The 27,810-nt window shown below is 48.3% G+C and overlaps 1 protein-coding gene across 1 annotated transcript; it reads left to right on the top strand.

Annotated features, from left to right (window-relative positions):
* The first annotated feature begins 987 nt into the window (after nt 1-987).
* MED18 (mediator complex subunit 18) lies at nt 988-20,702 on the top strand. The gene is made up of 3 exons (XM_054999414.1): nt 988-1,072; nt 2,036-2,122; nt 19,357-20,702. The coding sequence occupies exons 2-3, from the start codon at nt 2,050-2,052 to the stop codon at nt 19,908-19,910; spliced, it is 627 nt and encodes a 208-aa protein (XP_054855389.1). The 5' UTR covers nt 988-1,072; nt 2,036-2,049; the 3' UTR covers nt 19,911-20,702.
* The last annotated feature ends 7,108 nt before the right edge of the window (nt 20,703-27,810 follow it).

Raw genomic sequence — 27,810 nt, 5'->3', positions numbered from 1 at the left:
CCCTCCCCATATGTCAAATATTAGGCACATCTGCTTTAAATCAACTCTGATCATTGGTCTATCAAGATAAAATAGAGAAGGGGAGAGAATGTTGTAAGCCACTTTGGGATGGGTCCTTAGGGAGAAAAGTTAACAAATAAGTTATACCTATTGCTTACTGTAACCAGCACAAGCTCTTCAACGTCTCAGTCTGGCTAAGGTCTTTCACATACTGCCTACCTGATCCTTTAACCCGAGATGCCAGGGACTGAATCTGAGACTTTCTTCCAGTAAGCCACAGTCCCCACCATGGGCAGAACTTTGTTCCATACTGGTTACATTGCACTGCATCTCAACAACCATGACAAGCTGTAGGTATTAGTTCGGAAGCTCAGGCTAGGAGCACAGAGATCTGGGTTCGAATTCTCACTTTGCCATGAAGCTCACCGATCATTTTCTTTCAACCTTGCCGGGTTGTTGTGAAGAGGAAAGGACTGTGTTTTGCTTCCCGGAGCTCCTTCGAGAAGGATTAAGAATATATATATATAAAAGGAATAACAAATACTACTAATTTTAAAAGGCTTGAATCAAATTATACAGTGATACAATAAAGCAAAACCTGGAGACGACCAAAGACCAGCAAGCATGTCCTATACTAAAGATTGTGATGGAAAGCAAACCGCTGAAGCGACACAATAATTAACTAATACCTCCCTCCTTTTCTACACATTAAAGCATTCGTACTACCCTTCCTGCACGTTTGACAAGAGAAAACGATTTAAAAGCCATCTTTTGGGGTGGCGCACAGATTAAACGTCAGGCGACAATATGGCTGCCCCACAGAGAAGCGTCTTTCCCGTAAAACGCCATTGCACCTCGTCCTTAGAGGAAAGCGTGGAAACAACGAATTAAAACTTTCCGTACACTGACGTCAGGGAGGAAAGATGGCGCCGCCAAAAGACACAATCGGAAAAAAGCGCATGCGCCTTTAGTCCTGGACAGGGTAGATGGGAAGCGCGTTGGAAGTTGCGCAGTGACTGAGGGTTTGGGGTTTTTTGGGGTTGTGGTGTTTTCGCCGGTTCACGCTCGTAACGTGAGTTAATTTTCGTTGAAATTTCTTCTCCCTTTGTTTACGCCGTGGGAAAATCCTCGGCCTATAGTGCGTTTTGCAGCCGGCCGGAATCGACGGTCAGTGGGCTGCTTATTCTAATCAAGCCCGCTGTTAAGGCCTACACGTACCGTCGGTTCCAAATTCAACAAGGCGCTTATAGTTTTTTTTAAAAACTCCAGCTTTTCTTGAGGCTGTCGGGATTCCTCCCCAACCCACGTTATTGAACTTTGTATGGGACGCAAGTTAGGATACATTGTGTTGTGTTCTCTGATACACAGACATCCAGCTTGCTTGCAGTAAGGGTTTCTATATACTCCTAATAAGGTGCATCTCTGGGATCCATCTTTTTTTTTCTTTCCGTTGTCCTTCCTCTAAGGAGGGTTGATTCCGCACATGTTGGATGATGCTCTTTCAATGCACTTTATCAATCGTTTGAGGTGGATTTTTTGTTCCGCACACAAAAAAATCCATTCCAAATGATCTATAAAGAGGATTGGAAGTGCATTATCCAACGTGTGCGGAATCACTCGAGCTCAGGATAGTGTTCTTGGTTGTTCTGTCCAGCAACCCTGTGAGGTAGACCAAGCCTCGACAAGTATTTTTTGGCTCTGGAAGCCAGCTCAAAAAATATAGGAGCCAGATTCTTATTTCAGGTTTCTGGGTTATGAGTCACCATATTGTCTTAACTATTGCAACTGCCCAAAAAAATTACTAGGTGCCATTTAGGATTTAGTCTGAGAAAGAATTATTGGCCCGTGGTCACTTTCATGGCTGAGTGGGGATTTGAAATTGGGTCCCAGAGCTCAGTGCTCTACATAACACTTTTTAAAACTCTCTGAAATCTGTCTTATCATCCTGTCTGAACTGCAAGGTTTTCTTTTCCTACAGCTGTGAAGGGGGAGCAGAGGAACCTAGTGTTTGATTCTGTTTTCATGTCTCTTTTAGGAAAGCCAATAACCATGGAGGCCCCTCCTGTCACTATGATGCCCGTCACTGGCGGCACCATTAATATGATGGAATATTTACTTCAAGGTAAATTGCAGGCAAGAATTTGCTTGGATTTTTTATGTTAGACATACCAAGGGGTTGTGAGGAACTATGGGAAGGGGGGAGATTGGGGTGCCCTGATTTTTCCTTCCAGGATTATCTAAGCTCTCAGGTGCTTGAGCCTGCAGTTTCTCCTCCACATCCCACTCCTTTATTAACTGTTAGCTGTTCTTAGCATTCTGTCCCTTTTGGCAGATGTTTTGTCCTCATGAGAATTTTTTAAAAAAGAGATTTGTTCTTCTGGTAAATTTACAAAATAGTACTTTTCTGCATACCTGGAGAATCTCTGAGTATATAGAGACTCCAGCTTTGTAGATAGGTGGCTTGGTCATCCACAAAGAGACCAGCCAGTTTATTATATTATTATATATTATTATAGTTCCACTATAAGCTTCCCTGAGTCAGATCTCACTTAACCAAAATAAATGTTAGTCTTTAAGGGGCTATAGGACTTCTGTTTTCTTCTGTTGCAACAGATGAACATGGCTACACCTATGGAATTATTAAACATAGTGAGCGGTTCATTGCTCATGGTTCCACTTGGAACTCAGATGCGTTTCTTCCATAGCAGTTCGTGATGAAACAGGTCTGACAAGGCAACTGTATTTATTTATTTAAAACACTTGTATCCTACCTTTCTACCTAATTGGGGTCCTAATGGCAGCAAGCATCAATTAAAAAGACATTAAAAAAATCTACTTTAAAACAGTACATATGTACAAAACCAGCAATTTAAAAACCAGGAGCGTCAGTAAAGGAATGACAGATGAAACAGAAAAGTCTTTGTTTGCTTGGAAAACAATGATCAAGGAGAATCAGGCCCATTTCATATGTTTTGTGGTGACAGACTCCGGCTCTTTGTTGAGTGCCACAGGAGGTGGTGGCAGCTTCAAGCATAGACAGCTTCAAGAGGGGATTGGATAAACATATGGAGCAGAGGTCCATCAGTGGCTATTAGCCACAAGGTATAGATGGAACTCTCTTTCTAGGGCAGTGATGCTCTGTATTCTTGGTGTTTGGGGGGGCAATCAGTGAGAGGGTTTCTAGTGTCCCTTCCCCACTGGCAGACCTCTTGATGATATCTGGTTTGTTGGCCATTGTGTGAAACAGAGTGTTGGACTGGATGGGCCATTGGCCTGATCCAACATGGCTTCTCGTATGTTCTTATGAGTGTACCTGTTTGACGCATGTTATTTATTTATTATATAAGACTCAAGGCAGATTACACAGTGTAAGTCAATGCAATCAATAGCTGGGACATTCATTAAATAATATGATAGACTGTGGATAGTGTTACCAGAACTGCTCTTTATTATAATGGGGAATTAGCTATAGCAGTCTGTAACTATTAATATTAAGCAAGGATCATAACCTATGTATACGGAGGTCCTGATCCCAGACACTCTAGTGAAAAAGAGGCAGACAACGAGTCAGGTTCAAACACGTGTATTGAGTGTAGCGTAAGCCTAGCTTGCACGATCATACAAAGAACATACAAGGTCTAAGAAATACAGAGTAGGAAATACAGAGACGTTCGCATTAGCTGGTTCCCAACGATGGTAGGGGGAATACTCACTTATCCTGGAGCGAAGCAGAGACACAGCAGCGAGGGTGGCCCAATGCCTGCACTGGAACCACAGATGGACAGCAAGGAGGTCTGGATAGGGAATGGCCGAGGCACCGAGTGGTCTGGGAGACCAGCTTAAATACCCCAAAACGTACCCTGGGGCTGGTGCTGTACTTGGTGGTTCTCACAGATTAAAACAAAAGGGTCTAATGGGTCACTGAATGGCTTGGATGGGCCACTTTGGTAATCAGATTGTGATAAGTGACACCTCAGGAAGAGGGGACAAAGGAGGGAGGGGGAAATCCAAGTGGGCTGAAAGGATGTTCCAGCGGACAGGGCTTGTCCTGATGTCATCAGCTCTGGAATGCGGAGGTTTCTTTGAGATGCATTCTTTAAGTGTTTGGGATGGTCGGCACTTAGTTCCTTCTCCGGGGCGGCTCCTAAGATATGCAGAGCGGGGCAAGGGGCTCTCGCTGCGGACGTGGTGTGCCCGCTTCGCCGAAATGGCTTCTCAAAGCAGTCTTCTTCCCAGGGTCTTCTGGGTGCCTGAGAACATGGATGCCGGCTGGGCATAGCTGGGGCTGGATAGCAGGCTGCCCGGTAGCGAGGGCAGGCTCGGCGACCGGCCCGCGGGAGGCTCCAGACGGGAACTGACCAGGGAGCGCCTAGCCAGGCTCGCTGGAGGTTTCCCCGGCAGGCGCCCGGCTGCTAGCAGCGGCTTGGGCCCATATGAGGCAGGCTTCCATGGAGGCAGGGGGAACAACACTTTAAAACACAGTCCAAAGCAGGAAACAGGCACGGTCCGTGGCAGATGGCAATGCAGGCACGGGGCACACTTGTAACAGAGTCCAAACACACACTAGGAAGTCCAGATACAGGTCAGGGCAGGGCTGCCCAGAAAGAGAGTCCTTTGTGCAGTTAACCAAACATGGAGTCAGTAAACTACACAGTCTATTGCAGCAGCAAGATAATTGACACGCAGGCAGGGAACTGACACGTGTACCAGAACACACACGTGCAAAGCAGTCTTTGGTGTAGCAGTAAAACAGCAACGCAGGAAACTTTAACACAGTTCATAGCAGGCTTCAAAGCAGGGGAGGGGGGCCTACTTGGCAACAATTCCCCCCCTCGGAGACCCCGGGACGTCAGGCGCGCGGGTCTCCGAACTTGACTTCAAAGGCGAGGTGGTCAGCAATGTCCGGTGGTCGAGCTTCGAGCGAAGAAGGAGTGGGAAGGGAAGGGGGAGGAGGCGTCACTCAAAAATTTAGTTTGGAGAACCACCTAACCGAATAAGTGCAATTTAGATCAGCCAATGGGCTGCAGGTCTCTGGGTTCACACCAGGGGGTGTGCTAAGTGCAACCGTCAGAATAAATAGCAATAATTCATAGCAATAGCAATTCATAGTAATAGGCAGCAATGATCAATTCATGCATATAAACAACAACAATTCATGTTTGGGTACATTGATCAATTCATGGCGGGAGGTAATTTATACGGAATTCATGGTGGGTTAACACTTAAAACCAGGGGCAATTCATATACATGGATTAATTCATAAGCATAAGTTTAAAAGCAAAGGCAATTCATGGTTCAATTCATGAATGTAGGATTAAAAGCAATTCATAGAGGATAAAAGTGAAGGGTGCAAGCAAGGCATAGATCAATTCATAGAGGGTAGAGCAATTCATAGATTGAACAATTCATAGATAATTAAAACCATAAATACATAAATACATAGGATTAAAAGCAATGATTCGGGAGGTTAAAACCAATAAAGCAGCAAGAGTAAAAGCAAGTGCGTGGAAACAATTCATGAGGGGTGAGCGGCGGAAGGGCTCATAGGGGGGTCAGAAAAATAAACTCTGCAATTAAAAGACCAACTCATGCGGTCAGATTAAAACCAAATTCATAGAGCTTAAAAATCAGAAATAAAATAACCTTTAAAAGAGACCGTTCAGGAGGGGTCCCGGTTAAAACCAAATTCATAAAATAATAGATATGCTAGAATTACCTCGGCGGAGGGAGTCGGGTTAAAAAGGCAATTCCTAAGGTTAAAATCAAATTCATAGGGATAAAGTTCATGGGCGCACTTGCAATAGATAGAGAGAGAGGGACTAGTTCGGGGCTAAATTCATGGGAGTTAAAATTCATAAAAGCAATGGAAGGAAATTCATAAAACCATAGAGTAACAAAGATCACAGACGGCTCAGTCCACAGTACAGCTGCTGGACTGGGTTGCATATATACAGGAACAAGCAAACTTAGTCCATGTGTCCCAAAACACACTTCCACCCCCCCTTGCTGTCTGCGTCAATCCGCAGAGCAGGGTCGGTGAGCGGCGAGAAGGGCTTCAGGCACACAGTTCTAGTCCTCATGGAGGTGGCGCTGCTGGCGGTCGTTTGGAGACGGGCCGTGGGCTGGGAGGCAGAGTAATAGGTCCCCCCCTAGTCCACAAGAGGGCCTCGGAGCGGTGTCCGGCAGCAAAGCGTCCATGGGGCTGGTTCAGGATCCGTACACATAATAAAATACAAGCATAGTTCATACCAGCACAAGCAATAAAACAAACAAGGGTTAAAGGAGGGCGCCAAGAATAACCATTAGGGCAGGAGGAGGTCGGGGTTGTAATGATCCAAACGGTAAGACAGCTGTAGTTGCTGGAGCTGTCGGCGGCTCCAACAGCCCAAATAAAGTAATGAGGCACATAATAAAACTTGGAAGGCTAAAATAACGATGATTGGGTGCAAAGCCAAATTGTAAATTCCAGTGGCAGTGGGGCTCCAGCCAAAGAGGGTCTCCCACCACGAATGCTCGCCGGTGGTCTTAATCCGCTGGACAAGATCCAAAATCTCCTTTCCGTTGTGGGACACAACCAAAGCAGTGGTGTCCCCGTCCCTCTGGATGCTCTGGAGGGTGCGGTGAAGCTGCGGGTGGGTCAGGAGCTCGTGGATTAATTCCAGACCGATGCCAAGGGCGACAGGCTTCACATAACGATAGATGGAGGGTGCCACCAGGATCTCTTCTTGGGTCCAGACCGGTACCGTGTAGGTGAAGTCGCAGGCTGCCACCGAAGACAGGTTGCAAAAGCAGCGATTGACTCCCGGGATCACGGGCTTGAGCTGGAACGAGTTCAGGATCACAAAGTCGCAGGCCGTTCGCACGCAGGCACATCCTTTCCCAATGTAGACCACCGCGGAGCTGTTCTCCCGGACGACCTCGAAAGAGCACTCATTGAGGGCGTCGACTTGCGGGGCTACACAGGGGTGATGAGGTGCAAAGGCTTGGTCCTGGCAAATGAAGCCGGTCTGGTCTCGATGCTGGCACCCTTGGAGGCTGACGAGCTGCCATCCGGTCGGGGTGAAGCGGGCCCAATGGTCGGGGTGTCGGGCGTAGAGGACTTCGGCGTTGCTGACTTGGAGTCCCAGAGGCACGACTGGGTACACATGGAATGACTCGTGCGCACTGGCCGTTAATAAAAATAATTTAAGCTCCTGGGTGGTCGGCGAGAATGAGGAATTTACGAGAGACCACCAGGATTCAAGCTCCAGTTCTATAGGTGACAATTTGGGCATAATCAATCTTTTGATTTCCAGGGGCAAGTGCCCATCCGTGGCTTGCCGAATTAGCCCCATGGCCACAGCCTGATTTAATTGTTGGGCTTGCATACATGCCATAGCTATTGACACGTTGCGTTCAAAAGACTGTGTCCCTTTGAGCAGCAGAGAAAAATCTCTTTCAATTTGACTCTCCCAGTTAACTAAAATGGAGCTGATCTCGTGTTGCCCATTTGAAATGGAATTTAGGGACTGCACCACCGGTTTACCTAAGTCGGAGATGCTAGTCGTGACATGGGCAAACTTATTAGCGAGAGTCTCAATGTTGACCGAATCCATGATTGCTAAGCCTCCGGCTGCAGGAGCAGTCCAGTCGGCAATGCTTCGTCTGGCACGCGAGAGAGAGGGGGAGGGATCGATCCACAGTTGTAGCCATGCATTCCAACCCTTGCTACCGGCCTCCAGATAGGGAGCGCACTGCGGCAGCCTCTGGGTTACATTTAGTTCAGCTAAGTCTATGCGGATCTCTTTTAAAGACATTTGCGGGCGGACTAGAACTCTCTCTCGAATGTCAGTTTTCAAAACATGGGAGCCCACTATATGCGTGCCGCCTTGGCTTAATTGTTCATTGCTAGCAATCAAAGGGTCAATTTGGATGGTGTGGGTCTCCTGGGTCCGGATCAGCAGGGAATAATTGCCTGGTTCATGAGTCAAATTTACAAAGAGCAGCCCAAGCCGGTGAAATTTCTCTACTAGGGGCTTGGTTTGGCATTCGGGCGTCTGTTGAACCAGAATCCAATCGGGTGGGCCATGTTTGGCTAGGTCTTCCTCCTTTACAATCCAGGTCAGGTTCTCCCAGCGTTCTATAGCAAAGGAGAGAACTGCGCCTGAAGGGGGCGTGATAGTGACTGATGCAGACTCAGTGGTGGTAGTGCCTAGTAGGATGGTCATTCTAAAGGGGTCTCCTGCCTTCCATACTGCGGCCGACACTAAAATAACTTCACAGTATGGTCCGAGAGCCTCAGTGACAAATGGCGAGGTCTCGAAGTTGGCAGGGGTGGTATATTTGTCTACCACCGGGACTGCGGTGGGGGCTGGCCTTATACGGGGAAGAAACATACATGGAATTGGAGCAAGTGGTGACACTGTGTCAGTAGGCGAGTAACATATTAATTCTTGGGACATGGTTTTGACTCCCACACATAAAATAACAAGCTCTGGGGGTCGGATCCACTGCTCTTCGCAACTGCGGAAGTTAGTGCGGTCCGTGGGGGTGGTCATATTGCTCTGCTGCACAACCTTGCAGACCATCATTTCATTCCCTGCCAGTGTATTAATACATCTCCAGTGGGGGTAGGGCATTAATTTGGACGGGCGTCCCTCTGTTAGGGTGCCTGCCAGCATGAGCAAACACAGAGTAGCCAGGTGCCTCATCTCCTGGCCTTCTTTTTCTTTTCTGGTGAAAATATCCTGGGGAGACCTGCGGATATAAGTACAGGCTCCCTGAGTTTATTGCAGCAAAAATAAAATAAAGTAAAGCGGGGAAAAAGGAGGGCGTATTTCTGCCAGCACTGTATGTTAAGCAGGGTTCGAACGAGAAGTCCCAGAGCACTAAGCGAGCCTTCCAGCTTGTTGCTCTGGGGAGCTCCTGTGCGAAGGTTCCTTTCTATAGCATGTATATTTCAGAGGGGGAACGCCTTTGCGTCGGGCAAGGGTCGGCTGTGCGTTAGGCGGGATTATGCAAACTCGCCCCAGGGGTCCCTGGGTGCCTGGACTATGTGGCTTTCAGGTGCCCCTTGCTCGGTGGCGGGCTATTTTTATTTTGCGGGCTGAGAGCTATCGGTCCGGCTCGGCCTGTCCTTGCCGTTTTAAAAAGAAAAGAAAACTAAAGAGCGGCTTACATTGACTATAAGGGTTGCTGCAGACGGGGGCCCTCGTTTTAATTCTTCAAAAATGGGCTTTCGTCGTATGTTTGCAGGACAACCAATTTTTGGGGGGGGACTCCCTCGGGAGGCCCCATCTTCTAGTTTCAAAAAAAAAAGGTACACCGGGCAAAAAGAAAAAAAATACACTGAGCAAGAAAAATATAAGGAGCAAGAAGCATACGGGTGTGGGGTGCTTTTGGGTTGCCCTCACTTGGAAGGCCTGGCAGGGCTTCATTACAACTTCAATATGTCTCCCCCCCTTCTTTTCCCTTGTGCGGTACGGGCAAGGGAAAAGATTACGTGGGGCGGGCGGCTGCTTGCGGAAAGGGCCGAAATGGGGCCGAAGGCGCTCGGCGGCGTTTATCGAAAAGCGGCGGAGGCGGCCGAGATCTGCCGGCGCCACTGGGTCTGGGTTATTCGGGGGTCATCTTGGCGCGGGGGATCCTGGCTATGTAAATGAGGCACGCTGCCCCTTGTGCGTAGCGAACGCACCTCACTAACATATTCCAGGGGGCACATATTTACAAAATACTGGCGGGTCTTTTACCTTTTGCACTAAAGCGTACTAAGTGGTGGCGCCGTATAGCAACTCACCATGACGAATATGAACATTAGTAGAAGAGGGATATTGGGTTATCTGGGGGTCCTTTTCCAGGGGAGGCACGGCCCTCAAAGCCAAAGCCGACCATCATGCGACAGCGTGGGTCTGGCAGGTGAGACCCCGAATCTACGTAGATGCGGGATCTTCACCAGCACGGCGGGTGAAATGTTTTCAAACAAAGAAATCACCTTATTTGGTGGTTTCAACGTTGGAAGACTGCATTCACTTCTGGGCTAAAGCCTCTCCAACCACCTTCACACACAGCAAATCTCTTTTGCCTGTGCAATTTTTTTCCGAACATGCGGCTTACAATCCAATCAAGAATCACTTTCGGTGGTGGTCCTATTTGGCTTTGATTGCCGTGTCTTTCCCTAAGGGTCCCAACTGTGGGGCCCGCCTAATGAAGTTAAAGAATAGAACTGGAAAAACTTTTAACATTTACACCGATATCTACATATTCTATTGTTTCTTTTATTCTAAAGCTACAAAAGTCTGGTCTAAGGGGACACACGGTATCTCTGGCCCAGGGTGGAGTGATATCTGGCGAATCACTGGGCAGAGGGGGGCTGGGCTGGTGGTGGTTCCCCCAGGGTCATACACAGGGGGGGCGGTTTGCAGCGGCTTCCCTTTCCATTCTTTTAATTGAGAGGCATGAAAGTATTTTAGCCACGTTCCTCCTGTCTTTCTCTGGATGGCTACCTGATAGACAGCTGGGGAGACTCTTTTTGTGATAGGGACTGGGCCTTGCCACTTGGCTGCTAGTGAATGCGCCTTTTGCGAAAATTTCCTGTACAGAACGAGCTGTCCTTCCTCCCACTGCCTGGGGTTCCTGACCCATCCCAATTTGCGGTCCATATCCTTCTGAGCTGTGCCCAACTTCTGGGCCACTTGCATGTGGACGGCGTGTATGGATGAGAGCAGGTCCTGGACCCAAGCATCATTAATCACTACAGGCTGCATATCGGAAGGGAGCTGCGTATCTAGCCAGAAGGCTTCCGGGAGCTGCATTCTTCGCCCTGTCATTACCATATGGGGTGTTAGCCCGTGAACTGCGGTAGTGCCTCTAATGGCCATTAGGATTATGGGGAGTTTTTCATCCCAGTCTCTCCCGGAGGAGCGAACCATCTTGCGGAGAGCCTCCTTGAGGGTCCGGTTGGTTCTTTCTATGGCGCCTGAAGCTTGAGGGTGGCCGGCTATGTGGAAGCGTTGCTGGATGCCCAGTGCTTTACAAAGCTCCTGTGTTACTTCTCCGATGAAGTGTGAGCCTAAATCAGAGTCCATGACTCTCACGATGCCCCATCTTGAAAAGACATTGTTGAACAGTAGTTTGGCGGTGGTGGCTGCATTGTTGCTCTTGCACGGAAACGCTTCGACCCATTTGCTAAAGGGGTCTATGACAGTGAGACAGTAGCGATTGCCGCGAGCAGTGGGGGGAAGAGGGCCGATAAAATCAATCTGTATGCGAGCCCAGGGTCCATCAATTCTCTGATGCTGGAGGGGAGCTCTAGGTCCGGTGGGGTCGGCATTAACCATAGCGCAGGACAGACAGTTGTCTACCCATTGCGCTACTTCGGTGCGCATGCCAGGCCACCAACCAACCTCTTTTACCCTTTCCAGAGTCAGATCCTTGCCTCGGTGTCCCTGTTCGTGGACAAACTGAATTAAGTCAGCCCTAACTTCCAATGGCACTACCCAATGGCGTTCGCCGGCTGCATCTACTGCCCAAACTACGTCTTCCTCTTCTCTGATCATGAGTCTCCCTGTCTGATCCCTTCCTGCGGCTAGGAGGTCAGTTATTTCTGGGTCAGATAGTTGCAGTCGTGCTAGGTCTAGTGTTCCTGCGGTTCCCTGAGCTTGGCTGCGGGCTTGTGCTCGAGTGGTGACAGGGCGGAGGGGGCAGTCGGTGGCTGATTCCGGTAGGGGAGCATTTTCAGTGGCGGCTGCCTTGGCTGCAAGGTCTGCCTGGTCGTTCCAATAAGCGGTCTCTGAATTTGTCTTCTGGTGTCCCTTGACATGGGTCACCTGTGTTGGGCCTGAGCGGGACTGGAGGAGTGCTGCTACTTGCTGCCATAGCTGTAGGTGGGCTACGGGTTTCCCATCGCTAGCTCTCCACCCCTGATTCTGCCATACCGGGAGCCAGACGGTGGCGGCTTTGGCCGTCCAATCTGAGTCTGTATAAATGGCAAGTGGGCTTTCTGGGGGCTCAAACTCAAGCACCGCCAGAAGCGCTTGCACCTCAGCCGCTTGGCTGGAATGGGGGTGGGCTGGACCTTTGAGAGTATGGGCGTCGCTCACTCGCACGGCGCCGTAGCCTGTCCGAGGGGAGCCTCCAACGTGAAAGGAGGAGCCGTCACAGAACCAGCATGTGAAGCCGTTCTGTCGGGCTTCCTCTAGCGGGACTCCCCAAGTGACTGGCCAGACAACCTGTGGTGGCGGGTCCAGGGGGCACTCGTGCTCGGTCCCGGTTACCAATAGGCCATAGGGGGCTGGAGGTTCAGTGGTTTCCTTTTTGAATTCTACTCCGCGGTTGACTAGGGCCAGGGTCCACTGCGCTATGCGGGCGTTTGAGACTTGTCCGTCTTGTATTTTTCCCGACAGGATATATTTGAGAGGCGTGTGGGTAGTTTGAACTATTGTGCGGGAGCCTCCTATGATAAATTCCCAATGGGTCAGACTCCAAACTAGAGCAAGGCATGTCTTCTCGCATGGGCTGAACTTAGCTTCTACTGCGGTTAGGTTGCGAGAGGCATAGGCTACTACTCTAGCGGTTCCCGCTTGCTGCTGGGTGAGCGTGGCTCCTATGCTCTTGTCTGATACTGCTAACTGGATAAAGAACGGCTGGGTGACATCTGGATGGGCTAGGGCCGGGGCTGCGGCCAGGCTGCGCTTTAGCTCGGCTAAGGCTGTCTGTTGCTCCGGTCCCCACTCCCAGGGGGTGTTCTTCTTGAGGAGAGCATAAAGTGGGCGAGCTTTGTCTGCAAAGGACTCAATGAAGTCTCGGGAAAAGTTGAAAGTTCCTAGAAGGGCTCTGAGGGAGGGGACATCGGTGGGTGCAGGCAGCTTGGAAATGACCTCCATTCGCTGGGCGTCCGGGGTGCGACCCTCGGGTCCCAGGGTCAGACCCAGGTACTTGACGCTGGTCTGAACCAATTGGGCCTTTTCCCTGCTTGCCTTGAACCCAGTCTCGCGGAGGAGTTCCAGGACTTCCCTGGTGATTTGGCGGGCTAATTCTTCCGTGGGGGCGTGGACTAAAATGTCATCCACGTAGCTCAGTACGTGGGGCCTCGAGGAGGGTTGGAGGCGTTCCCACATCTGAACTACATGGGCATGGCAAATACTGGGGCTGGAGTGGAATCCCTGGGGGGTCCGCTTGAATGCGTATTGCTGGCCGCGGAAAGTGAACGCGAACTTGTACCAGCAAGACTCATGCAACCGGATGGAGTGGAAAGCATTGGCCAGGTCTATGACCGAGTAGAACCGTGACCCAGCGGCAATGGCCGTTAGGATCTCATTATACTTGGCCACAACCGGGGCAACTGGAGGGGTGGTGGCATTCAGGGCACGGAAGTCGACCGTCATTCTCCAGGTCACTCCATCTGCTTTCAGAACTGGCCACAATGGGGCGTTGCAGATGGACTGCATCGGGAGTATGACGTCCCACTCAAGGAGTCCTTCTATGGTCTTAGCTATCCCTGCCTCAGCTTCTGCTGGGTACTTGTACTGTCTTTGGGGAGGGGGGTCCTTTCCTTCAATCAGGACGCAGGCGCCCTTCACTATCCCACACTCGGCCTTATCTGTCACCCATACTTCGGGAAAGTCCTGAACCCAGGGGTCTCCGGTGACGGGGGCGAGAGGAAGGGGGGCCTTGAGGGCTGCGCATCGATGGACTGCATTAACAAAGTCGGGGCCTCCCGGGATGCGCCACAGGAGCCCGTTCGCTAGGTCAATGGTCAGTCCCTCGGCACGGAAAAATGGCATGCCCAAAAGTCCATCGTCTTCTCCCCGGTTTGCGCACGCCGAAATCCGGGTGGCCAGGTTCCCAACGGAAAGGGGGATGTCCTGCCAGACCGGGGATTCCTGCATGCCGCCTCCAAAACCGGCGAGCTGCATGGTTGTGGGGGTCTGGGTGCCCTTTGTGACTAAGGTGGGCCGGAGTATATTAAGTGAAGCTCCGGTATCTATGAGGAGGGTGGCAGGCTTCTTCTTTTCCCCGGGAGTCCCGATCCCTGCCTTCACTGTCGGTCTCCCCCATGTGTCCGGCTTTAGTTTGGCAACTATGCCCACGGAGGGAGACTGGGACTCGGGGCAACCCTATTCTGATCCTGCACCCTGATCGGTGGAAGCGGCGCTTCCTCTAAAGGGGTTGTTGGGGCTCGGGCGTTCTCGAACCGCAGCTATCGGGGGACTCGAGAAGGGAGGGTCTGGCGGCAAAGGGGGCGCCGACGGAGGTACTGGGGGCTGCTGCTGGTCTTCCCATTCCATGATCGCCTTCATTAGAACGGACGTGGGCTTTCCGTCGAAGAGCTCCATGTTCGCTCCAATGTTTTTGAGGCGCATCCATAGTTCCCAACGGAGGGAGTCCCTGGACTGGGGCGTGCTGCCGCGGTCCCGGTAGCCCTCGTGGTCGCCCTGCGATGCTCCCCAAGCATTAGACTGATCTGGAGGCGGGTAGACCTGATGGTGGTACGGGTGTGATGCTCGCGAGTGAGAAGGGGCTATGGGTGCATCCTGTAGTCGGGGCTCGTGGGGTCCCTGCTGGGAGGAGGAACTGTAACTCGGGGTAGGCGCAAAGGAAACTCCCGGGCGGTAGTCCCTCGGTCCTCTTCCCCGGTTAAAGCTACTGCTCCTTCCCCTCAGGATTCCTCCCCTTGCCTCCGGATACGGGCTGCGTCCCTGTGGTCGGTACTGAGAGTGAGGGCCATGATTGGCATAGGTAACCGCGCTAATCGGCTCGCTTTCCTTCCTACGAGAGGCTGGGGACTTCACATGGCGGATGGCGCCGGTCTCTCGCAACAGGCCAGCAATGCTCCTGATGCGGGATTCCAGCTCTCCCCATGTAATGCTCCCGGGCTCTACTCCTGCTAGGGCTAGGCGAGTGGTGCTGTTGAGTCCATCTATGACTGCTCTCCTGAACTCTAAGTCGTCGAAGTCCGGCATGTCACTTAAATCTAAATCTACCTCGTCTGCTAGTTCGGCTAGGAGCTGTTTCCTGGCTAAATACGCCTCTGGGTCCTCTCCGGGTTTTTGAGATTCTGCAATATATAGGGCCTTTAAACTCTTGGTGGGCCACAGGAAGGCGCACAACTCTTTCATGGCACCATACTGACTGCGAGTGGCTAGTCTCCGGTTGGAAATATATGCGTTAAGAGAGGTGACTATTTCGGGGCTGGCACAATGGCGAGCCAGCTGAGCTACATCGGAGCCACTGGCAGAGGGCTGGGACATGGTCACGTGTGCAAACCATTGTATAGCTGAATCTCGGTTCAGGGGTCCCATGCGGTCCGCTATGGCTTGGAGCTCATCGGGCCTCCAATTGCGGGTTTCCTTAACTATTCGGTCTGTCTTCCTGCCATCATCGTCTGTGGTGACAATTTCTTTGGTAGCTATCGGATGGAGGGGCTGTGGAGCTTCCTCGGGCTGGGATGAAGGAGGTGACCAACTGTCGGTACTACCTTCGGGGAGGGCCAAGAGGGCTGAGGGGTGCACGGCGGAAATTACGGCCTGTTGCATCCCCAAGTGTCGCTTTAGGGCCTCTAGCTCCCTCTTACAAGCTGAATGGTCCGCGGCTGCGGTTTTGGACTGGTTGTGGTCCGCCATGAACCGGGCGGCATGGGTGAGCTTAGTAATCTCTTCTTGTCCCTCAGATAATGCGTGCTCAGCCATATCGGCACGAGCGGTGGCCGCTTCAGCCTTGTGCTGAGCGTCCTGGAGGGCGGTAGTTAGTCCTTGCTTCTCTAATATGAAATTGACGCGTTCGGCGCGCCACTCAACTGCCTTTTCCTCATGTTCTCTCTCCTGGTCGGTTAGCTTGGTCCTGAGAGTCTGGATTTCTAGGCGCAAGGCGTCCTGCTCTCGTTTTGACCTCTCCTCTAACTCCTCCTGTGCTGTTTGCAACTTGCTAATTAGGGACACACTGTCCTGCAGGGCGGTGAAAAGTGCCCAGGCTCCATATCTGTCCTTTTTGCTAGACCTAGGTTTCTCCTTGTCACAAAAGTCCTGGAAGGCGCTTCTAACTATCTGGAGTGGGTCGGGTCCCTTGAAGGAACCGGCCTCCCAAGGGCAATCTCCCTTCTTAACTAGCCACTTCTCCAGGCGGGGCACGGTGGGGTTTGCCCGGTACATTTTTCTTTTTAGTTTAAGGCTGATCTCGGGGGAGGTTAAAGAGTAGATCAGCGACACCAGGGGTGGGGCGATTAAAGCTGCTCAAGGGTTTTAACAACTTCTTCCTCTCTATGTTCCTTTTGGGAGGTTTATCCTTCCCTCAGGTCCTCAAGGGTTTTTACCAGGGGGTTTTAAGGTCCTACTTTTAGGTTCACAAGGGTATTTTTTTTTTTTAAGGGTTCTACACTCGGTTCTTCTCCACCGGGGGAGAAGGGAAAATTCCTATTCCCGTTTCAAGCTTGCCTACAAGCCACGGGACCAGGAAAAGTTTACTGGCTCAGAGGGTGCTCTCAAGCTCTCTAAGCCCAAGAACCAAAAACGCTCAGTGCTTCCAAGCCTCTGCTTAGAAGCCAAAGCTCAGGGGTCTCCCAAGCCTCTACTCGGAAAACCAAAGCTCAGGGGTCTCCCAAGCCTATGCGCTCAGAAAACCAAAAAGTGTTCCCAAGCCTCTGCTCGGAAACTGCAATTAAGGGGGTCTCCCAAGCCTCTGCTCAGGCAACCAGAAATGCTTCCAAGCCTCTGCTCAGAAGCCAACAATGCTCTCAAGCTCTCTGCCCAAGAACTAAACTCAAAGTGTCCCCAGGCCTCGTGCTCAGAGACAAACGGTTAAACTGTCTCCAAGCCTCGACCAAAAGACTGAAGCGCTCAAGGACTGCCTCTGCAAGTCCCCAAGCGAAAGTGCTCAGGAGTAAATTTACTGTACTCCCAAGCGAGGTGCGCTCAAGAGTTCTAACAACTCCCAAGCAAAAGTGTGCCCAAGAGTCCCACTGACTCCCAAGCAAGGTGTGCCCACGAGTCTGACTTAAAACTCGCAAGCGGAAAGGCGCCCAAGAGTCTACCTTAAAACTCTTAAGCACGGTGCGGCCGGCTGCCGCGGGGCTTCAGGAACCTGGCTTTAGGTTCCCAAAGCTAACTAACCAAACGGACTATCGATCCCTTCACGTTTCCTCCGGAGCGGGGATTGAAGCCTAAGTGCTGGCAGGAACGGGGTTTGGACGGACTTAGGAGAGACGGGGGAGGGCGGAAAAGAGTTTTATATGTGCTGCTTCAGGATATATATATCTATAGAGCCTACTTCTGGGATCCCACCCACATAGACGCGTTTAGGCGGCCCGGAAAGTGGCCAGGAACTTCACCAGTTCAGAGGTCCTCACCCACAGTACACCGGTTATAACGGCTGGAGGGCCTCGCGGTGCACCACAAAAGGCAAGTAGTCCAAAGCTGGCTGAAGGAGGAAATGGGGAAAAGCCAACCCACAAGATAGAAATGCTCGCTAGAGCCACACACACTCACACTTTTAATTCCCTGAGCTAAATTGCGCTCTTTACACTGAGGTCTGGAAAATTTTCCTCTAAGTCAGTTCGCCGAAGACACGCGTGTCGACTCACGTGTATTCACACGAACCGGGTTATGCCTGCATTCTCCACCAGTAAACTGTTACCAGAACTGCTCTTTATTATAATGGGGAATTAGCTATAGCAGTCTGTAACTATTAATATTAAGCAAGGATCATAACCTATGTATACGGAGGTCCTGATCCCAGACACTCTAGTGAAAAAGAGGCAGACAACGAGTCAGGTTCAAACACGTGTATTGAGTGTAGCGTAAGCCTAGCTTGCACGATCATACAAAGAACATACAAGGTCTAAGAAATACAGAGTAGGAAATACAGAGACGTTCGCATTAGCTGGTTCCCAACGATGGTAGGGGGAATACTCACTTATCCTGGAGCGAAGCAGAGACACAGCAGCGAGGGTGGCCCAATGCCAGCACTGGAACCACAGATGGACAGCAAGGAGGTCTGGATAGGGAATGGCCGAGGCACCGAGTGGTCTGGGAGACCAGCTTAAATACCCCAAAACGTACCCTGGGGCTGGTGCTGTACTTGGTGGTTCTCACAGATTAAAACAAAAGGGTCTAATGGGTCACTGAATGGCTTGGATGGGCCACTTTGGTAATCAGATTGTGATAAGTGACACCTCAGGAAGAGGGGACAAAGGAGGGAGGGGGAAATCCAAGTGGGCTGAAAGGATGTTCCAGCGGACAGGGCTTGTCCTGATGTCATCAGCTCTGGAATGCGGAGGTTTCTTTGAGATGCATTCTTTAAGTGTTTGGGATGGTCGGCACTTAGTTCCTTCTCCGGGGCGGCTCCTAAGATATGCAGAGCGGGGCGAGGGGCTCTCGCTGCGGACGTGGTGTGCCCGCTTCGCCGAAATGGCTTCTCAAAGCAGTCTTCTTCCCAGGGTCTTCTGGGTGCCTGAGAACATGGATGCCGGCTGGGCATAGCTGGGGCTGGATAGCAGGCTGCCCGGTAGCGAGGGCAGGCTCGGCGACCGGCCCGCGGGAGGCTCCAGACGGGAACTGACCAGGGAGCGCCTAGCCAGGCTCGCTGGAGGTTTCCCCGGCAGGCGCCCGGCTGCTAGCAGCGGCTTGGGCCCATATGAGGCAGGCTTCCATGGAGGCAGGGGGAACAACACTTTAAAACACAGTCCAAAGCAGGAAACAGGCACGGTCCGTGGCAGATGGCAATGCAGGCACGGGGCACACTTGTAACAGAGTCCAAACACACACTAGGAAGTCCAGATACAGGTCAGGGCAGGGCTGCCCAGAAAGAGAGTCCTTTGTGCAGTTAACCAAACATGGAGTCAGTAAACTACACAGTCTATTGCAGCAGCAAGATAATTGACACGCAGGCAGGGAACTGACACGTGTACCAGAACACACACGTGCAAAGCAGTCTTTGGTGTAGCAGTAAAACAGCAACGCAGGAAACTTTAACACAGTTCATAGCAGGCTTCAAAGCAGGGGAGGGGGGCCTACTTGGCAACAATAGTACAAGTTTGAAAACAGGCATAATTCTGAATACAGAGATGAAACATTGCTGAACCAAAACATAATAATATGCATATGTTTGCAAAAAGCACTTTGTATTTTTTGTTGCATGCTTATAAACAGAATGTGTGAAATTTTTCCTAGTACTAAGGGGAAATGTAATATGATCTTTTTTGAAGATCTTCGTGGCCCTTGGATTATGCTCTAGTTAGGGATGTTTTTGTTAACACTTTCGGTTTCTGAGGTGCATTTGGTCTCACAGATTTTTGTAAAGGTGGCAGGAGACTGTTGGGTGTCTAAAGAGGGTTTTGCTTTTATTGATGGCCATGTTCACCTGGCAGTGTTTTCCTTTCCATCCTAGGGAGTGTTTTGGACCAAAGCCTAGAGAGTCTGCTTCATCGGCTCCGTGGCTTGTGCGAAAACATGGAACCTGAGACTTTTGTGGACCATGAGATGGTGTTCCTTCTGAAGGGGCAGCAAGCCAGTCCCTTTGTACTGCGTACACGTCGCTCCATGGACAAACCTGGTACCCCTTGGCACCTGCGGTATCTTGGGCAACCGGAAATGGGAGACAAAAACCGCCACACTTTGGTACGCAACTGTGTGGACATTGCCACCTCTGAGAATCTGACAGAATTCCTGGTGGAGATGGGCTTCCGCATGGACCATGAATTTGTGGCCAAGGGCCACATATTTCGTAAGGGCATTATGAAGATTGTGGTGTACAAGATCTTTCGCATCCTGGTTCCAGGGAACACTGATAACACCGAGCCCTTGTCTCTCTCCTACCTTGTGGAGCTCAGTATTGTAGCACCAGCAGGGCAGGACATGGTTTCGGATGACATGAGGAGTTTTGCTGAGCAGCTAAAGCCTTTAGTACACTTAGAGAAAATTGATCCTAAAAGGCTGATGTGAACAAATTGGCCTCTACTGACTGAGGAGTTTCAGAAGGCTTTGACCAGCATGGACAGGCTCATCTGCCTCAGACCTCTCCATACGATCTAGTTGGCTTCAGATTTGGAGATGGCTTGCTTTCTGGTGATTCCAAATAAAAAAGAGGGAATGTTTGTTTTGTACTGCTTTTGAATTCCCCTTTCTGGACTCTGGTGTTAGAGCATCCAGCTTTTGAGAGCTCTGCGCAAATCTTCCTTGGGTGGGATTAAGTGGAAACCATCTGAACCCTTGGGATCAGCACAGCAACGGCGTGTGTAACTTCATATTAAGTAATTTCTTAACATTCCTCTTTGATCTACTGAAGTGTAATCCCTTCATATTTACTACAGCTTCCTTTGAGGTTCCTGTTTTTCCTGCTGTCTGGCGGAGGAAATGCTCCTGTGCTGAGCTAATGTCACGCTTAAATAGATCAGACTTTTTTTTTTAACTGGAATGTCTAAGGTCCATCACCATGTCTTAAAAGCAAAAGTGCATTTCTTTGCAATTAAGGCACAAGAGTATGCAGTGAGCCTGAGGATGCACTCTTGCTGAAGGATACTGGAGAGCAATCCTAAGTAGGTCTACTCAGACTTCTACCACAGTCTGTTCAATGTACCTTACTCCCGGGAATGTGTTTTTAGGATGGTACAATGAGACCCTTACTTGACTGACCTGGTCATTATGACCCTTTCCTTTATTAATATGCTCCTTTGACCAAAGGTCTTGAACATAAAACAAGTAGAATAAAATACATGGCCATTCTAATTCACACCACTTAAATTTTCAGGCTGATTTATTGCGATGTATTTTATACAGGGCTGCCTTTGAGAAGAAATTGGAAGTTGATGCAAAACACAGCCAAAGGGCTGGGTGGAGTCAGAAAAGGAGAGGTTGGAGGCAGTGTTGTTATTATCCCCACAATGCAGCTGGGGAGCTGGGGCAGAGAAGAGAATATAAATATACAGATAGTGATTTTTAATAAATTCACAATTCCGCCCCACCCCCCGCCTTCACACTAGGAAAACAGCAAAAGTAACCTCTCAGTTGCACTTATCCCCAGCTCATAAAGAGCAAAATCAACATCTTGCTGGAAAAGGATGGTTTCAGGTAGCCTCCAAACATATGAAAGCATGGTTCCAGGCAGGCCTTTCCGGGAAGGACTAACATTAAAGGCCCAGGTTCGAATCTCCAGTCTGCCACGGAAATTCTTTGGGTGACATCAGGCCAGTCACTCTATCTCAGCCTAAGATACATCACAGGGCTGTTATAAGGATAAAACAGAGGAATGGGAAATTACGTTGGACACAGGATTGGGTTCCTATTGGAGAGAAAAGAAATACAAGTAAATAGTTACGTTTATGATATGATCCACAGATCTCAGTCATATGTTCAGAGTGAAATAATCACACCGCCTGTCTAGCAAAGGTGAAGAAAGGGGTTTATCTGCCTAGACCATATGGCCCTTTCAGTTCTCACGCTTCTTGCTTTGAGAACTGCAAGTTCATGTTTGGCTATCTTGTTACAAAATAAATCTGCTAGGGGGAAACTGTCCTTTGCCTCCTGCCTCCTCAAAGTGCTTCTGGCGATAGCCCTTCTCTCTGGCTTCATTGAAGAGAGAGGTGAGATGGTGAGGAGTTCACCGTTTCACTGGTATGTTGGGGATTCTTTGGCAGAGAGGCAGTATTGTATAGTGGTTAGATTGTTGTGCCAGTGAAACCTAAATTGCCTGCTCAGCCATAAAATTTACTGGATAATCTAGGGCTTGCCTCTCTATCATACCCTAACCTACTCCACAGACTGGTTGTGAGAATAACTCAGAGGAGAGGAGAACCATGCGCATTGCCCTGATCTCTTTGGAGGAGATAGAGAAAAAATGTAATAGGTAATTCCTTCGGATTGCCTCCTGCAGTGGCCATTCCACCCAGTCATTATGAAAGAGCTTTATAAATTAAAAGCGTATACTTGTTTGCTTGCTTTTCTTTTTTTTTTGTATTGGGGTATACTAGACTGTGAGCATTAGTTTTGAATTGGAAGTGGATTTGGGCATAGTGGCAGAACTGCAATCTACAAATGAAGCAATTGAGATTGTTGAGTCTAAGTCAGTCACTGATCAGCATGTCTCGCGCAAAGGCATTTTAATGACAAGGAACTTCATCTGTGGTTATCAGGGTGATTACCCAATCAACTTGCTTAATTGTCTCATGGGAACAGAGTGTAATTTTGCCTCAGGACTGAAAATATGCCTAGAGCATCCTTTGTATCTCACCGAACAAATACTCTGCTCTCGTGTTATAATATAATTGGTTTAAGACTCATCTTCTCTGAGATGGACTTTCCAGAACCGCCGTGATTGTTCTACTACATAGTTTCCATTGTCTTGACATTAATAATAAACACTCAAGTAATTACAGATAAATGGGTGGGGAACATTTTAATGAAGACGTCCTGCAGAAAAAAACCCATCTTCTAACGGTTGCCAGGAGCTTCAAGCCAGGATTCGGAGGTACTTGAAAAGCCTTTTTATTTATACAAGGCTACCTTTGAGAGAAAGTTGGATCCTTTTGATGAAATATTGGAGATGGATCTTAGTTGAAACAAGGTGGAAGCCCTACTTTAAGGTCTCAATATAGTCCATGAGGGATGGAATGTTGAGAGCAGCTGAGCTTTAAGTGATGGTAAAGGCAAAAAAGGGAACACAGAGGGGGAACCGTTTGGAAATCCCATTCCACCAATTGGCATCTCCTGAATTCTCTATGCTCTCTGGACCTTGCACAGGCACTGGTCCACCCACCCCTCCTTTTTTTGCCCTTAATATCAGTTAAAGGCTCTTTTCAACCTTCTATCCTTTCAGGAGCATATTTAGTTCCCCATTAAACTGTTTCCCCCTTTTTTCTTTTGGTTAATTTCCAAACTCCTATTTTTTTGCATACCCAGGGAGCCATCCAAATAGATTGGAACACCCCACTTTGCCTGTTGATGTTGTCAATTTGTCCTCCATACAAAGGCCAGTTTAGCGTTAGATAAATTGATATCAACTGAGTGGTTTTGAATCTCAGAACTTGATTTGAAGTTTAAAAGCGCCAGGGTTTGGGAAATCACTTGAGAAGGCCATGTATGTAAGAAGAAAGGTCAAGATATAAAATAAGCCTTTTTGGTTAAAAACCAAAAACTTTGTTGTTTGAAATTAACAGACTTGAGCTTAGGTTTTTTAATTTTTGGTAGCGGGAAATCTTCATTTTTAAGGATGAAATGGATGAACTGGTAAGATATTGTGGCTGGAACTTTGTTTTGCAGAGAATGATTCATCGCATACTGAAAGACCTGCCCCAGCTGATCCGGCATGTAAGCTAAGAAATCCTGCTCACACCAGGAATTTTCCCTGTAAGGGAAATGGCCACTCCACTCCTAGGGATAGTAGTGGCAAAAAGGAATGAAAGTAACTTCAAAAGCTGGTTAATAATGGAATGAATCTCGATAGTGTATGCCCTGTTTTAAAAAGTGAGTTCTGGCTTTAGGAGAGCAGTTATGGATCATAAGAACAAGATGGTGGCGGTATTATGTTTTGATTTTTTAAAAATGACTTTTCAATCGACACCAGAAATGCTTTTGTCAACATGAAAGAATTTGTGACGCTCTGTAATAAAATGAGTAATCAAGGTGTCACTCACGGGTGACCTGTCCAGCAATCTTTCTTTGTCCCAGTGACAGGTAGTTACATAATGTTGATGCCTCACACATGCCTTTGAACAGCTAGTAGTTGTCACGAGTTAATCCAGCACCACCTATTGGGGTCCAAGAAATACAATCAACTCCCTAGCCAAAGCAGGTTAATCTAAATATATGTGTTAAACAAAGCCTTTTAGAAAACGGTCATAATTAAAACAACAAAAAACCCTGGTCCCAAAATCTCTCTCTGATAAGAATCTGCACAAAGGTATACATCTAGATTATTTTACTATTTTGCAACTATTCATGCTAGCATATAAGTATTAGTCCCAGTGTGGGCTAATTTTCCTTGTGGAGGGTGAGGTGGAGGGGAAGTTGAGATGACTTCTGAATGTCAACTTTGTTTACTTTGTGCTAGATGTTAGTGCCCCAAATGTTAGTGTTGTCTCATCCTTTTAAGTGCTTTATTTAATTTTTGTGTTTCGTCATCCTTTAATTTCATGCTGGCTCTGGGTCTCTGATGTGGGAAAGTATTTATTTACTTAAAATACTTACATGTTTACCTTTCTGACAACTCAGGACACCAGTCCAGGCGCCTCTGAGCACTGCGGCCCAGTGAGCTTCCACAGTGGAGTGAGGATTCGAACTCGGGGTCTCCCAGATCCTAGTCTGACACTTTAACCACTGCTCCACATTTCCTTTTTTGACTAGCAATAACCCATTTGCTAATTTGTCAGCCCTTCTTCTCTGAGTCTGGTAGTTCTTATGTAAACTCAAGAGTGGAAGAATGAGTGATGGAGGAAGTGTTTCCATCCTAGGGTTGTCATCTTCCTTGGAGCTTGATTAGACAATCACAATACTGGTGTGAATTATGAGAACTGGAAAAAGGATGTTGCCACAAACCTGCCACTTACCCATCTTGGCAACAAGCCAATGTATTGTCGAAGGCTTTCATGGCCGGAGAACGATGGTTGTTGTGAGTTTTCCAGGCTGTATTGCCGTGGTCTTGGCAGCTGCTGGCGAAACGTCAGGAACTACAATGCCAAGACCACGGCAATACAGCCCGGAAAACCCACAACAACCAACAAGCCAACAGTTTGGAAGGGCGTCCAGGAGTACAACTGCATCCTTCTTCAACTCTGCCTTATGTCGGTAGTAAGTATTGTTTATGTAAAGAAACATTTTGACAAGATTTGGCACTTCAAAGTAGAATGAAGGGCTTAAGAAAACATTCCTCTCTGTAGAATAGTCCTCCTTCAAATGCCTTGAGTGTTACTGCTAATTCTGTTGATTGATGACAACATTCACACCTAACCTTTCTAGTGCAGCACCTCCCTTTTTTCATTATGCAGAGAATTTGCACTTGAAATATTCATGACAGAATTCGCACTCAGCTTCTGTGCCTTAACTCTTCACCTCGCCCCTTTGTAAACTTCCCCATAAGAGGAATTTATAGTTATGATGACCTTCCCTTCACATATTTGAAGAGATGAGAAGTGACTTACGAAAGCCTTGAATTTTTTTTAATTTTTAAAATTTATATCATTTCTAGTCTGCCTTTCCCACTGAGACTTAAGGTGGATTACACAAGGACATTTCCATAAATAATGCCATAGGGTAAATACATGCAAGTTTACAAAGACACAGCATGAGCAAGGATACAATACAGAGTTGAAGAAATGATGAAAGAGAACATAATCAATTCTAGGACTGATATAAGACAACATGAAGCACAGGTAGTACATAGGAGTACATATTTAAAGCAACAGATAATACGTAAGGCAACAAGGTGAAGTCTATGGTCCCTAACTCATTAGCAAAGCATCTGAGACTCCCTCCCTACAATATAGTCCTTCTATCTGAGTAAAAAGCCTTTTTAAATAATTCAGTTTTTTATCATTTGTGGGAAGCCAGGAGAGGGGGGGGGCTCTCTTGACCTCATCAGGCAGGCTGTTCCACAGGGTAGGGGCCACCACAGAGAAAGCTCGTATACAGGCTGCTGTTGATTTCGCCCATGTGCAGGGTGGCACCTGCAGGAGACCCTGTTCAGATGAGCAAAGCTGCCATGGAGGAACATAGGGAGGGAGTCTCCTAGTTAACTTAGATGGGAGGCCTATGTATAGTGCATTACAAACAGTCAAGCCTTGATGTTACCATAGCATAGATCCAGGTGGCTAGGTTGGCTGTGTCGAGGTAAGAAGCCATCTTCCAGGCTAGAGTAAGGTTGTAGAAAGCATTTTTTGTGGCTGCCTTAACTTGTTTTTCTAATAGTAGCACTGGATCCAGTATAATCCCTAGGCTCTTAATCGAGTCTGCAGGGGTCAGACGAACTCTCTCAAACGTGGGGAGTACAATGTCCTTCAAGATCTCTGCCTTCCCAACAAGCGTCACTTCAGTCTTGTCTGGGTTCAATTTCAATTTGTTCTTTTTCAGCCATTTCACCATGGCAGTGATCTAAGATTTCTACTGCATCCCGCGGGGACCTGGATAGCGAGATACAGAGTTGGGTGTCATCTGCATATTGATGACATCCAACTCCATAGCTGCAAATGAGTTCTCCTAAAGGCTTTACATAAATAAAGTAAATAAAAAATAAAAGTTGTTAGTCATTAAGGTGCCATTAGATTTTAAAAAAATTTAACTCACCTTTCCCAGTGTTTGCATCCTTGTTATTTCAGTGAAGACCTATCTTGGAATTCAACTGGCTGTTTCCTGTAGATAATTTGGTATCTGTCCAAAAAGATGGAGGTTTCTTAATTCAACAGAGCCACCTTCTGGATGTACGGAGGACTACACCATTGCAGCACATCTGATACTAAGAAATGGGAAAGTTGTGTAATAACTTTTTTATTAAGACCAACCAAACTATCTCAAAATAATGCGCTAGCATTCAAGTCCCCCAAAATTATTCACAAGGTGATATCCATTTGGCTTCTACTGACTGTATTTCCTAGTGTGTCATTTGAAATTAATCTTTGCCTTTGTTGATGACTACCCTTGTTTTTCTCCTGCGGTCTACCTTTTAAGGAATCTGTGTGTTCCAGTTCATGATCAACTGCCGGACTTTATATTATCAGAAAGTGTGTGGTTATTTTTTTTATTGATTCTGTGTCCCTGAAGTGTTTTATGCATCGTCTGCTTTGCACCCAACACCATGTAATGTCATCAGGAGTGCCCTCCTAAGAAGAGTTACACTCTATTTAAATCACCCACGAACCCCCAAAGCTGCCTTATACTGAATCAAACTGGCAGTGGCTCTCTAGGGTCCCAGGTCAAGATATTTCATATCACCCACTATCTGATCCTTTAAACTGGAGATTCCAGGGATTGAACCTGGGACTTGCTGCGTGCCAAGCAGATGCTCTGTCACTGAGCCACAGCTCCACCCCAGATCAATGGGTTTACAAGTGGGCAACTCTGATAGAATTACGCTGTGAGTCTGCAACACAGCCTGTATTTTAAGAGTCTAGAAGCTATAGACCGGGTCTTTCTCATTATGCCTGGAAAAATCCCCCTGCACATTATTTTTGGGAATGAACATCTGGCTTAATGGCTGTTGTGGGTTTTCCGGGCTGTATTGCCGTGGTCTTGGCATTGTAGTTCCTGACGTTTCGCCAGCAGCTGTGGCTGGCATCTTCAGAGGTGTAGCACCAAAAGACAGAGATCTGTCAGTGTCACAGTGTGGAAAAGATGTAGGTCATTTGTATCTACTCAGGAGGGGTGGGGTTGAGCTGAGTCATCCTGTAAGAGTTTCCCAGGGTGTGGAATGTTAATGGCGGGAGGCTTCACTGTATCCTGAGGAGGTTCTTTTGCATATGGATTGGTACTTGATGTGCTAATCTTCTCTGCAGGGCTATTGTCGGGGATAGAATGTTTTGTTAGCCTGGTGTTTTTCAGAACTGGAAACCATGCTCTGTTCATTCTTAAGGTTTCTTCTTTCCTGTTGAAGTTTTGCTTATGCTTGTGAATTTCAATGGCTTCCCTGTGCAGTCTGACAAAGTAGTTGGAAGTGTTGTCCAGTATTTTGGTGTCCTGGAATAAGATACTGTGCCCTGTTTGAGTTAGGCTATGTTCAGCCACTGCTGATTTTTCAGGTTGTCCAAGTCTGCAGTGTCTTTCATGTTCTTTTATTCTTGTCTGGATGCTACGCTTTGTGGTCCCGATGTAAACTTGTCCACAGCTGCAGGGTATACGGTATACTCCTGCAGAGGTGAGG

This window comes from Eublepharis macularius, chromosome 15, assembly GCF_028583425.1.
Source record: "Eublepharis macularius isolate TG4126 chromosome 15, MPM_Emac_v1.0, whole genome shotgun sequence".
In the NCBI taxonomy this organism is placed as follows: Eukaryota; Metazoa; Chordata; class Lepidosauria; order Squamata; family Eublepharidae; genus Eublepharis; species Eublepharis macularius.
This window is presented reverse-complemented; position numbering and strand designations above follow the sequence as displayed.